Source organism: Mus pahari, chromosome 12 (genome assembly GCF_900095145.1).
Source record: "Mus pahari chromosome 12, PAHARI_EIJ_v1.1, whole genome shotgun sequence".
Classification (NCBI taxonomy): Eukaryota; Metazoa; Chordata; class Mammalia; order Rodentia; family Muridae; genus Mus; species Mus pahari.
In genome coordinates, this window is record NC_034601.1 from 10,152,525 (window position 1) to 10,165,308 (window position 12,784).

At 45.3% G+C, this 12,784-nt stretch overlaps 1 protein-coding gene across 2 annotated transcripts in view; it reads left to right on the plus strand.

The window, feature by feature from the left end:
• Window positions 1-12,784, plus strand: part of Nde1 (nudE neurodevelopment protein 1) — a 31,251-nt gene that overhangs the window by 8,450 nt on the left and 10,017 nt on the right. For both annotated transcript variants that reach the window (XM_021209481.2, XM_029544891.1), the window contains exons 3-4: window positions 331-484; window positions 5,268-5,416. In XM_021209481.2, the coding sequence (XP_021065140.1) occupies window positions 331-484; window positions 5,268-5,416 (303 nt within the window). The remainder of the gene's footprint in view (window positions 1-330; window positions 485-5,267; window positions 5,417-12,784) is intronic.

A 12,784-nucleotide genomic window follows, 5' to 3' on the forward strand; every position in this document is an offset into this window, starting at 1 on the left:
GAGGGCATCAGATTTCGTTATGGATGGTTGTGAGCCACCATGTGGTTGCTGGGACTTGAACTCAGGACCTCTGGAAGAGCAGTCAGTGCTCTTAACCGCTGAGCCATCTCTCCAGCCCCCAGCCCTGTTCTTGAATTCTTGAGCCTCCTGCCTCAGACTCCTGAATGCTAAGATTATAGCTGTGTATTCAATGCCAGCTCTCACAAACTGTCGTCTTTTCCTTAAAAATGGGAATAATGGTGGCTGAATAAAGCCATGATCCACACACCCTACTTTGTGACACACTACCAACATCATTCTGTAATAAATTTATTTGTAATACTGCTACAGGGCAGAGAATACACAGGAAGAACTCCGAGAATTCCAGGAAGGAAGCCGAGAATACGAAGCTGAATTGGAGACTCAGCTGCAGCAAATTGAAACCAGGAACCGGGATCTCTTATCAGAGAATAACCGCCTTCGCATGGAGCTGGAGTCTGTGAAGGTGAGGGACCCCGGGGGACGTGTGTATAGGTAGGGATGGCTGTGGCAAGCAGGGGTTGCGTGGCTCAAGAAGTAAGGAAGTGACTGCACCAGGCCCACTCCCTTCTGCCGTCCCTGTGCCTGTGGTCATTGGACCTTTTCTGCCTCAGTAGGTGGAAATCCATGAAAAGCAAGCTATACATGTGGGCTACAGCCCTTCTTGGTGTTGTCTGTACTGATTTCACAAGGGACATGGCAAGGAGAGTTCTTCAGAGACTGCAGTGTCAGAATTGTAGCTTCTTGGGACTGAGTCAGGTAGCCCAGGCTCACTGAGCAGCCCTGAATTTACTATGTAGCTGAGGGTGGCCTTTGACTCCTTGCAGTCAACTCCTAAGTGCTAGGATTAAAGGTAATCACCATCATGCTTGGCTTTAGAATGCCTCCTGCTTGTATATTGCAAGGTACAGTATGGTATCTCTTAGCTACATATGTCTATTGAAATGAAAGCTATTGAGGAAAAAAGTTATTTCTACTAACATTACCACAGTTTGACTGCTCTGTATCCACATGTGGTTTCACTTCTGGACACAGGGACTACAGAATATCATCTTCTAGAACATTCTGTTGGACCATGCCAGTCATAAGCAGGTTTATTAACTGAGCACTGCAGTGGTTTTACCTGGACCCCTTCTTGGCTTTATTTTCCATGGTTTGGGTTACAAACAAAATCCAAAAAATATTAAATGGGAAATTCCAGAGATAAACAAGTTATACATTTTAAATAACTTTTATTATGGTATAATATTATAATCATTCCATTTTGTAGTTATTATTAATTTCTTAGTTTGTAAGCTAAGCATTATATGCTAACACAGCAAACATGGGAATACTAAAACATGTACAGGGTTTGGTGGTGTCTGGAGTTTTGGGGGATGTAGCAGAATGTCTTAGAATGTGTCCTCTCAGGTAGAAATGAAGCACTGTGTTGCCCCTTGAGCCTAGACACCATTGTAAGTGAGCCACTGAGCCTTGTTTTGTAAGTCAGTGAGTAATATTTCTGGCCTTCATCTGCCAGAAGCAAATAGCACTCCCAAATTCTCTGTTTGTGATGGTCAAAAATACTTCAAGGCTTTCAAGATGGCTCAGATGGCTCAGCTGGTAAAGGTGCCTGCCATCAAGCCTGGTGACCTGAGTTTGATTCCTGAGACTGACATGGTGGCAGGAGAGAACTGGCGCTAGCCAGCTTTTCTCTGGCGTCTGTCCCCTCAGGAGTGGGGGTCTCTCTTCCAGCACATGGGTCCCAGGGATCTAGCACAGGTCATTAGGCTTGGCTGCAGTTGGCGATTGCCAGCTTGGTTTCATGGTTGGTTGGTTGGTTGGTTGGTTTGGTTTGGTTTGGTTTTGGTTTTTCGAGACAGGGTTTCTCTGTGTAGCCCTGGCTGTCCTGGAACTCACTCTGTAGACCAGGCTGGCCTTGAACTCAGAAATACACCTGCCTCTGCCTCCCAAGTGCTGGGATTAAAGGCGTGCGCCACCACTGCCCGACTGTTTTGAGACAGAAATTCTCTGCAGTTCAAGGTTTTGTGTGTATATATGTGTGTGTGTGTGTATGTGTGTATATATATATATATATATATATATATATATATGTATATATGTATATATAATTATTATTTTTAATCTCAGAAGCTAAGATTTATGAAGCATCCCAGAAAAATACAGGGTTTCTAACTTCCTTTGAGAAAGACGCCTTGCTTCATAAGGCCTGCATCATTCCATACCAGTGGATAGTTGGGCCCAGCCTGTCCTGGTCACACCAAATATTTCTCTTGCTCTTGTCCTATGTAGGGTCCAAATTTCTCGTTGACCCTGGAAGTATTTTCATTTGGCCTCTGTAACAGGCAATGAGGAATCGTTACTCTTCAGTTATCGAGTAATTTTATGCTTCAAGAGTGAACTTTGAGCTTGCAAAAGACCTCTTCATAACAACCTCTGGCCAGAGGCATGAGGCTCTGCACAGAGATTAAGGGAAAAAATACTGTAGAGAGAGCCTGTCACTTGTCATTGCCTATTAGTCACCTTTGGCAGGTGTATCAACTGTTCATCCAGCCTTGAATTCAGCAGCCTGTGAGGCATCAAGCACAGGTACTGAGCCTCCATTAGCTGACAGTGAAAGCCCTGTGAGACCGCAGTTTTCATGTCCTAAACTCAAACTATCTGCATCCGTACAGGCAGAGGATCTGGGTCTCCGCATCTCAGTGATCTAGGACCCAGTTTCCTTTTGCTTATGTTCAGACACTTGCTTTTGTCTTCTTGCCAGGAAACCCCAGAAGCCTTAATATGTTGAAGGTCGCTTGATGTTGTCAACCTATAAATCACTTATTGGCCACAGTGGTCATTCTTCTTTCACAGGGGGCTTTCGTCCCACACTCCGGTCTGGGCACCGTTTACTACCTCCTGTACATCTGACTGAGTCTCACAATAACTTTGCTTCTTGAATCTAGGCAGGAAGAGGAGCTAGCTTTTCTCTTCTTTTTTTTTTTTTTTTTTTAGCTTCCTTGATGGCCTGTGTGGTGGTTTGAATAGGGATGGCCCCATAGTGTCTTGAATGCTTTGCCCATAGGGAGTGGCACTATTAGGTGGTAGCCATCTTGTTAGAGTAGGTATGGCCTTGTTGGAGGAAGTGTGTCACTGTCGAAGCAGGCTTTGAAGTCTCATATGCTCAAGCTAGGTCTAGTGTGGCAGTCTCCTGCTGCCTATGAATCCAGATGGAGAACTCTCACCTCTGCCTGCCTGCCACCATGCTTCTCACCATGATGATAATGGGTGAAACCTTTGAACCTGTAAGCCAGCCCCAATGAAATGTCTTCCTTTATAAGAGTTGCCATGGTCATGGTGTCTTTTCACAGCAATAGAAACCCTAACTAAGACAACCTGCATGGAAATTGCTTAATGTCTTTGCTTGAAGAGTACATGCTCTGGTGGCCCTGATCTTGGCTGGGTTATTTGTTGCAGATCAACTTTGGGCCAGGCAAGTTACTGAGTCTTAGTTTCCACATCTCTGGTGTGGGCTCAGATGAATTAACACACAGTAGGTTCATAAGTGTTAACTACTCCAGTTGGGCAGCAGCAAACCAGTGAGGTACCATCAGAACTGTCCCTTGCTCTTGGAAAGCACCGGCCAATCAAACTGATCTTCCTTTTCATTGCTGTGGACTGTCCTGGATCAGAAAGTTAAGATAGTTGTCATTAAATATCTGACGACTCCTTTTGTGAGGTACAAGCAACTAAAGTCATCCCCGATGTTCTGCTCAAGTACAGTGCTCAAGCACAAAGTGGTGCCATGTTGAGTTGTAACTGGGGCCTGGGTGAGTGCTTGTGACTATGGACACCTTGCATGATTCATTTGAAGGTCAGTGGGCTCAGCAAGGACCGGGTGAGGGTGGACAGGATGGCATGTAGCAGGTGGTGAGAGGATTGGGGGGCTCATGGTTGGGAAAGTTGGGGTGTGCATTCTTTTTTTGTTTTTTAAAGATTTATTTATTTATTTTATGTGAGTACACTGTAGCTGTACAGATAGTTGTGAACCTTAATGTGGTTGTTCCACCTCTGCTCGCTCTCGTCAACTCCACTCACTCAGTCCCTGCTTGCTCCGGCCCAAAGATTTATTTATTATTGTATATAAGTACACTGTAACTGACTTCAGACTACCAGAAGAGGGCGTCAGATCTCATTACAGATGGTTGTGAGCCACCATGTGGTTGCTGGGACCTTTGGAAAAGCAGTCAGTGCTATTATCCACTAAGCCATCTTGCCAGCCTTGGAGTGTGCATTCTTTGAATGATAGTCACTTGTCCTTCTTCAGCATCTTCTGTTGTCCTGGCTAGTTGTGTGTCAAGCTGGAGTCATCTACAAGGAGGGAACCTCAGTTGAGAAAATGTCTCCACTATAGGGCATTTTCTTAATTAGTGGTTATTGGAGAGGACCTATCCTTTTGTGCATGCAGCCACCCCTGGGCTGGTGGTCTTGAGTTCTATAAGAAGGAAGGCTGAGCAAGCCATGAGGAGCAAGCCAGTAAGTAGCATTCCTCCATGGCCTCTGCATTAGCTCCAGGTTCCTGCACTGTTTGAGTTCCTGTCCTTACTCCCTTTGGTGATGAACAGTGATATGGAAATGCAAGCCAAATGAACTCTTTCCTCCCTACATTGCTTTGGTCATGGTGTTTCATCGCAGTACTAATAACCCTAACCAGGACAACAACTGCTTCTCATCTGAAATTTCAGGTCTGTGGAGAGAAGGTTCTGTTGACTGAGCTCAGGGAAGGCTGAGACAGGAGGCCTGAAGCTGCCTCATGGGGGTCATATGAAGAAATACCTCAGAGACCCTAAAATGAAGAGAGAGACATTCCTTAGGATGTTGGGGTCATATTGAGACTGTGCCTCGGGTGGGGACTGAGAAAGCTTGTGCAAAAGCCCCAGTACCACATAAACTGACTCTACCTGGAAGATGGAGACAGGACAGGCAGTTCAAGAGGATCCTTTGCTTCTTGAGTCCATAGCTTGTTCGAGGCCAATCTGACACACATGAGATACTATCTCAAGGAAAGAAGATGAGGTACTGTTGCTGGGGTGGAAGGAGGGGAAGAGCTTATATTCAGTGGCCAAAGCCACCAAATGCCTTGTACAGGTAGCTAGCACCATCCATGAGTGCATCCCGTATTTGATGGTGGGGTGATGATAAGGAAGGGATGCAAACATGGATTGTCAGTGTTCACTCGCTGACCAGGCTTCTGGTCTGTTCTGCAGGAGAAGTTTGAGATGCAGCACTCAGAGGGTTACCGGCAGATCTCAGCCTTGGAGGATGACCTGGCGCAGACGAAAGCCATTAAAGACCAACTGCAGAAATACATCAGGGAACTGGAACAAGCCAATGATGACCTGGAAAGAGCCAAACGGTAGGCGGGGCAAGGAAAGTTTTGTGAGGTGACAACCACAGACCTGAGTGTGAAGAAATTAGTGCTGAGCATGACAAAGCCCCAAGGGCTCATGGACCAGATGGAATATGTTTACCATTTCTGGTGTTCTGCCTGCCTTCCTGAAGATGAGAATTTTTGTCTGGTTTCCTCTTCCTACAGTTTAAAAGACTGCCCTCAGGATTTCTTATAGAATAAGACGACTCTTACTTATCTAAAAATGTCTCTGTTTTGCCTCCATTCTTGCATATATTTATGTATGCGCGAATACCCATGCACACTCATGAACATCTGTGTTTGTGAATGTAGATTCACACTTAACAGAAATCAGGACAAGGTTGAGTAAGTAGTCTTGGTCTTTACCTTCCATGTTAGACTCATGTGAGCTTTCAGACTGTTCTGTCTCCCTGTTGGTATGCTGAGACTGCAGACAGTCTCATTTTAACATGTCTAGCTTTTACATGGCTTTTGGAGATTAGAATTCAGGTCTTCATCCTTGTGAGGCCCTATTGGCCCTCCCCTCTGTAGATTTTGAGATGGGGTCTTGTTGTGTATCCTCCAGCTCAGAGCTGTGTCGCTTCCTGACTTGTCTTCAAGGATCTGCTCTTCTCTCTTCTCCTTTGCTTTTTTTTTTTGAAACAGATTTTCTGGTGAGTTGGAACTCTATGGCCTCAGATTCCTAACAGGGCTCCTAATTGACACTCCCTCCCACCCTCACCCCCAGTGCTGGGGTCTCAGGTGGGCTGGCTTTCCAGGCTGGCTTGGAGGATATTTTCATTAGATGGATAACTCTGGCCTGACAGGCTTAGACTTTGAAGGTGATGTTGCAGTCTTCTGTAATTCTTGTTTCTCTGTATGTCCCAAGAGCTGCTTTCTATCACTGCTCTCGGGTCCTCATCAGCTTTGGCTTTCTTTGGCTTGGTGAACTATGCTCTTTGGCACGTCGGGGCCACTGTATGCCGAAGAGATTATACCACACTACACATCTCTTGCAAGAGATTTATTTGAGGCAGAGGTGGGTCTCAGAGTCGGGACATAAGAGAGAGACGGAGACAGGGAGAACAAGAGAGTGGGTAGCAGGAACCCATTAAAGGGTATTTGTCCCACTTAGTGGCTGGTGACTTAGCTGCTGGGTGCTGAAGGCAGGCTGGGGCTAACATTTGTCTTTCATCCAATTTCACTTTGGTCACTCTTTCTCCAAATACTTTTCCATTTGCTTGCTTGCTTGCTTGCTTTGGAGACAGGATCTCACTAAGTGCCTCTGGCGGCCTAGACCAGGCTCTCCTTAGATTTACAAAGATCCCCTGGCTCCTCTTTCCTTTTGAGCATGATCTGGATTCGGTCCACATATGAATCCTGTCTTACGGGTCTGAGGTTCTGTCCCTCCCATTTCTCTTTCTTCCTCTCACTGTGATCTGTGCATTATGCTGATATGGTTGTACAGGTACATCTGGAGGGTAGAGCTTGATTTTGGGCGTCTTCCTCTGTTGCTTTTCATAGTAGTCTTTGAGGCAGGATTTTTTTCACTGAACCTGGAACTTGCTGACCTAGCTAGACTGGCTGCCAGGCAGCCTCTAGGTTTCTCTTTTCTCCAATTTGCACACAGGGAGGTTTCATGCATTTGCCATACCCAGCTTTTATGCAGGTATCCAAACCCAGGCTCTCATGTTTGCACAGCAAGCACTTTACACACTGAGCCATCTCCCCAGCCCTTCATTTGTTTTTCCTTTAATCTTGTCTATTTCTATTGTTTTAATTTAAAATTCTCTTTCCTCTAATTTGTGTTAAGCTAGTTATTGTTAAAATCCCTTCCCTTTAGAGGAAGACTAAACTACAGTTACCTCTCCTAAGGTACAAACAAAAACCATGGCATAATTCTCCTAAAGTTCACTTTGGGGAAACTGAGTTCACTGGGCATAGGTGAGGGGTCACTTACAGGGTACTGGTGCTTCTCCCCCAGAGACCACACCTGGAAAGCACGCCTAGTGGGGATGAGGGCTTCCCAGTGGCAGCACAAATGGAACCTTCCTCCCCTGGACTTCCGACTGTTCTTTAGCTCTTCTCTGAGGTCACATGCAATTAAGGCAGAGTTTTGTAGTTGCATGCTTTAGGTAGTAGGGAGTCTGATACTCAGGTGAGAGTCTTGTGACAACCCTCCATGTTGGGCTGTAAGCACTCAGAAAGCACAGCTGGGATGAAGCCTTTGCGAAGAGGATGCAGCCAGGTGTGTCTGAACTCGCCAAGATGACAGTTGCTCCAAGATCCAGTCAGTCACTGGATTAAATGAGATTTGACTTTAAACATTGTTTTTTCAGAACTAGAATTTCCATTTTATTGTGGTTGTTGTCATCGTCTCCTCCTCCCCCCTCCCCTCCTCCTCCTTCCCCTCCCCCTTCTCCTTCTCCCCTTCCCCTCCCCTTACTCCTCTCCCTGCCCCTCCTCCTCACCTTGCCCCCTCCTCTCCCTCCTCTCCCTCCTCCTCCTTTATCTCTATTCCTTCCTGCACTGAGCTTTCTTCCTGTCTCATCCTAAGCCTAGTCACAGTGGCTGTTTTTAACCTTTGACCTATTTCCAGCAAGGTCATCTCAGTGTTGATCCAGTGACTGTCTTTTTTCTTGAATTCTGTCAGGTTTTCATTGTCTCATAAGTCCAGTTAGTTTGGGTTGGGTTGTGGACATTGTAGTCCGTGTGTCCTGAACCTGGGGTCCCATTAGCTGTTTGCCTCTGTCTCCTTTCCCAGGCAGATCACATAGCTGCACTTGTACTCCACACAGTCTTCTGTTTGTGGCAGGCAGTAGTTGAAATGTCTTTGGTCACTTTTAGTCTTTCCCTATGTACTCAGGTTCAGAGGTCACCCAGAAATATGGGCAAGAGGTGTGCAGGTTTTGAGGCCCGTTGGTGGTGCTGGTTTTCTGTCCCGACCGCTTTTTAAAATACAATTCTCTGAAGATGCAGAGTCAGTAACACCGCTCTCTGCCCCAGCACTTCTTTCTGGGTTTCTCGTTGGTCCACAGTTGGTAGGATATGTCCTGGCCAGTTTTATGTCAACTTGACTCAAGCTAAAGTCATCTGAGAGGCGGGGCCCTCCTCTGAGAAAACACTTCCGTAAGATCAGGCCTGTAGGGCAGTTTTTAAATTAGTGATTGATGGGGGAGGACCCAGCCCTCTGTGGGTTGTACCATCCCTTAGCTGGTGGTCCTGGGTTCTTTAAGAAAAGCAAGCTGAGCAAGCCAGTAAGCAGCACTCTTTCACGGCCTCTGTGTCAGCTCCGGCCTCCAGGTTTCTGCCCTGCTTGAGTTCTTGGCCCAGCTTCCTTCAGTGATGACTATTGATGATGTGAAAATGTAAGCCAAGTAAAACCTTTCCTCCCCAGGCTGCTTTTGGTCATGGCTTTGATCCCAGTGAGGGTAACTAATTAAGATAGTGTGTGAAGTCACATTCTGAAATGGCCAGTGTCATTTTCACATATGCATCTTTTACTAGTCAGAGGATGAGAGTGTATTCTACCCACAGTGAGGCTCCAGCAAGAATGTAGGTACAATAACAGATGAAGAGTTAGGATCAGTAATGCCATTCTCCACAAGAATTTAGTACATTCACATAATCCAGTATCAGGCGCCCTCCTCCCAGTCTCCCCCTCACACACATCCTCCTCCCACCCCCCACCCCTTCCTCCTCTGAGAAGTCTGAGGTCACCATGGGTATCACCCACCCTGGCACATCAAGTCACGGCAGGACTGGGCACATCTTCTCCCATGCAGCAAGCACACTTAACCACTCACCAGCTCAAGGGGTGTTTGTTTATTTGTTTGTTTGGATTTTTTAAAGGTTTTACATTTGTATGTGCATGATCCAAAACTGGAATTAAAGACAGTTGTAAATTGCCATATGGGTGCTGGGAATTGAACCTCTAGAAGAGCAGTCAGTGCTTTTAAACACCGAGTTATCTCTCCAGGTTCTTTTTAAAAGATTTTAACTGTGTGTTTAGATATGTATATGTGAGTATAGGTGCCAGTGGATGCCAGAGGTGTGGATCCCCTGGAGCAGGAGCCTGATGGGGTGCTGGGAACTGAAAGTGGGTCTTCTGAAAGAGCAGTGCAGCTTGTACTCCTAACTGCTGAGGTATCTCTAGCCCCAGGGGAGTTTGGTTTTTTGGTCTGGTTTTACGATTTATTTATTTACTTACTTAATTATTTATTGTATGTGAATGTTCTCTCTCATATGAACACCTGATGCCAGAAGAGGGCATCAGATCCCAGGATAGATGGTTGTGAGCCACCATGTGGCTGCTGGGAATTGAACTCAAAACCTCTGGAGGAACAGGCAGTGTGCTCTTAACCACTGAGTGCTCTCTCCAGCCCTATTTGTTTGTTTTTAATGGAAATTCAAACAAATAGAAAAGAGATACTGTTTATAGCACTCTGTCATGAAAGTGGGAGCATCTCATGAGACCCCCTACTTCCCCCCTAGGATTTGTGAGTAGTTGCTAATGGTTGCAGCTAGTAGCAGAGATTTTCCTTTAATGGTGCAGCACTCTAAGATGGCCATACCCATGGGAGCCACCCTCACTAGCTCATTGGGCCACATACACACATGCACACACACTAAAGACATGAAAACAAAAGAGGATAGTGGGAGAGTGTAGGGGACAGAAAAGGTAATGAGCGGTTATGGTAAACATGATCAAAATGATGCTCTTGTATGAAAACGCCATAAAGAACCCTTTATGTATAATTAATGCTGATAGAATAAAATAAAAGGCATTGTTATTCCTCCACCTCTGGTTCCCCATAATAGAACACTTTGTACTCAGAGTTGTACATCTTGCTTTTCCACTTAACAATGAATGCTGGAGATTCTATCTGTTGAAGGATTCAGAACACCCTTGATCTTTTTTTTCCAAACACATATATAATTGTCTACTGAATGATTAGCATTGGCTGATACCATGGTGACTTGCTTATCCAGGTTCCGGGGGTGTGTCTTGCTATCCTTAGTTCCTTTACTGATCAGAGTCTGTCGTGAGCAACCTCCCACGATGTGTGTGCCTGTGCTGTGGGGTTCCATAAGTGGAGAGGCCTGTCTGAGGACACAGGCCTGTGTGACTTGGATAAGTATTGTCCATCTATTTATATTTTACTAATTTATATTCCCAGTGGCCAATTCCCAGAGTACCAGTTCCTCATTTTCCAAATAGCTTCCTTAACACAGTGGACTTACATAGTGAACACTTAGGATTTCTGCCAATCAAATAGAGGAGAAAGGGGTTCACCTCAGTTTTGAATTCTAAATGACCTGGAGCTATGGTAATCCATTTTCTATGAGTTACATTCTCTCCCACATACTCCTCCCTCCCTCTCTCCCTCCCTTCCTCCCTCCCTCCCTCCCTCCCTCCCACTTCAGTATTTGATATCAAGTCCAGAGCTTTCACATACTGGACAAGCTTTCTACCACTGAACTGTATCTCTCACGCTGTTTTGTCCATTTTGAAGGGAAGTTCTCGGGAGAGTGAAAGCAGTCTTCTAAACATTTAGACAGGGTTTCACATAGCTGAGATGGCCTTGTGCTCACTCGGGTCTTCCACATCTACCTTCTAAGTATTTGAAATAAAGATGTGTCTCCTACCATATTTTGACACTGGATTTATGTGGGTTTTCATTGTTTCTAAGTGTCTGGAAGTTCTTCTGGCTTTGTTTAGTGTATGCTTTGCTGGGCATGGGCTATTTGACTTTTATGTATTCAAGACAGTCACAGAGCTGTCTGTTGTCCAGTTGTCTAAAAACCTTCCTTGTGTTTTGTTTGGTTGTTTTTTTGTTTTGTTTTGTTTTTTAGTTCAGGAGAGGGCAGGGGATTGAGATAGGGTTCTATATGTAGTCCAGGCTAGCCTTGAACTTGCAATCCTCGTGTATTAGTCTCCCATTAGTCTCCCAAGTGCTAGGATTGCAAGAATATATCATCACACCTGGCCTGTTGTCTATTTTTGAGACCCTGGAGTAGTGTGAGCATCATACCTATAGTGATTTTTTTACAACTGGTCTTTCCAACCTGCCTCCTCTTGTGTCTGATGTGCCCCCACCACCACCTCCCTACCCCTGCCACTAACGCCAATTGGTATTTTCTTATAAGATGACAAAGAGTTTTTTCTCTTCCATTTTCATATATGTGCAGTGTGCTTATATGTATGTTTTATTTATGTTCACATGCATGTGAGGTCTGAGGTTAATGTTGAGAATCCTTGCTCTTATGCCTTATTTGTTGAAGCAGGATCTCTCAGTCAGACCCTGCGCTCACTGAAGTGGTTGGTTGGTTGGTCTAGCTAGTCATCTTGCTCAGAGATCCTTTGTCTCCACCTTCCCAGACAGAATTTATAAGCAGACTACCATGTCCACCCGGCATTCCATGGGTTCTCGGGATCTGAACTCTGGTCTTTGTTTTTGTAGCAATTGCTTTAACCATTGAACCATCTCTCCATCACCCCATCCCAGTTTCTTTCCCTCATGGGAAAAGCATTCATCTGCTTTTTCAGAAGTATCCACGTCCTTCCATCTAGGAATACCTAGATGTTTGATCTTTCTCATTGTTGTGACAGACAACAATGAACTATGTTGGAGACCTTGGGTCCCAAATGTCAGACTCGGGAATGTTTTCTTTCGTTGTCACTAGGTAGGCACTTTAGGTAACTGTCCCATTCACTTCTCTAAAGACCCTTTTGAGAACAGAAACTAACATGGTGTTAAGAGGAACCGTTGAGTGAGTTAGCAAATTCAGCCTTCCCCTGCAGCTGTAGGAACAAGAACCCCAGTGAGTCTTACAGGGAAGAACAGAGGGTTAGCTCTGGACCCCTCTCCAAACCTGCTTCCTTCTGCTTTAGAAAATGCAGTTGCACTGCCAGATGCCTTCTGGGGGCAAATGCAGGGCCATTAATTAAAAGTGCCAGCACTGCCTGCGCATATATCCATATAAAGAATGTGTCAGCTGTTTAGTCTACTTTATTCCCTGTCTCATATCACAGAGGTGCCCGTACTGTCCCTGCCTTATTTATGAGAAAACATCCAGTGAAAGTAGCTGGCCAGTGTTAGACACTTAACAGATTTCTTTTTATTACCATTTTTAAGTTATAGCCAGTCTGTGTTCTAGTGAAATGCCTGCCATGTTCACAAAGAAGTGGCTGTTGGAGGGCAGCAGCTAGGGGCCGAGTGCCAGAGCTTTTGAAAGTTTTTATAATCACATCTGTGTGCATGTGGAAGAGAGGGTGGCAGAGGTCAGCATCAGGAGTCTTCCTCAGTCACCCCCACAATATTTTTGTTCCAGATAGGTGGCCAGAAGGCCACCTAATGCTGGGATAAAAGG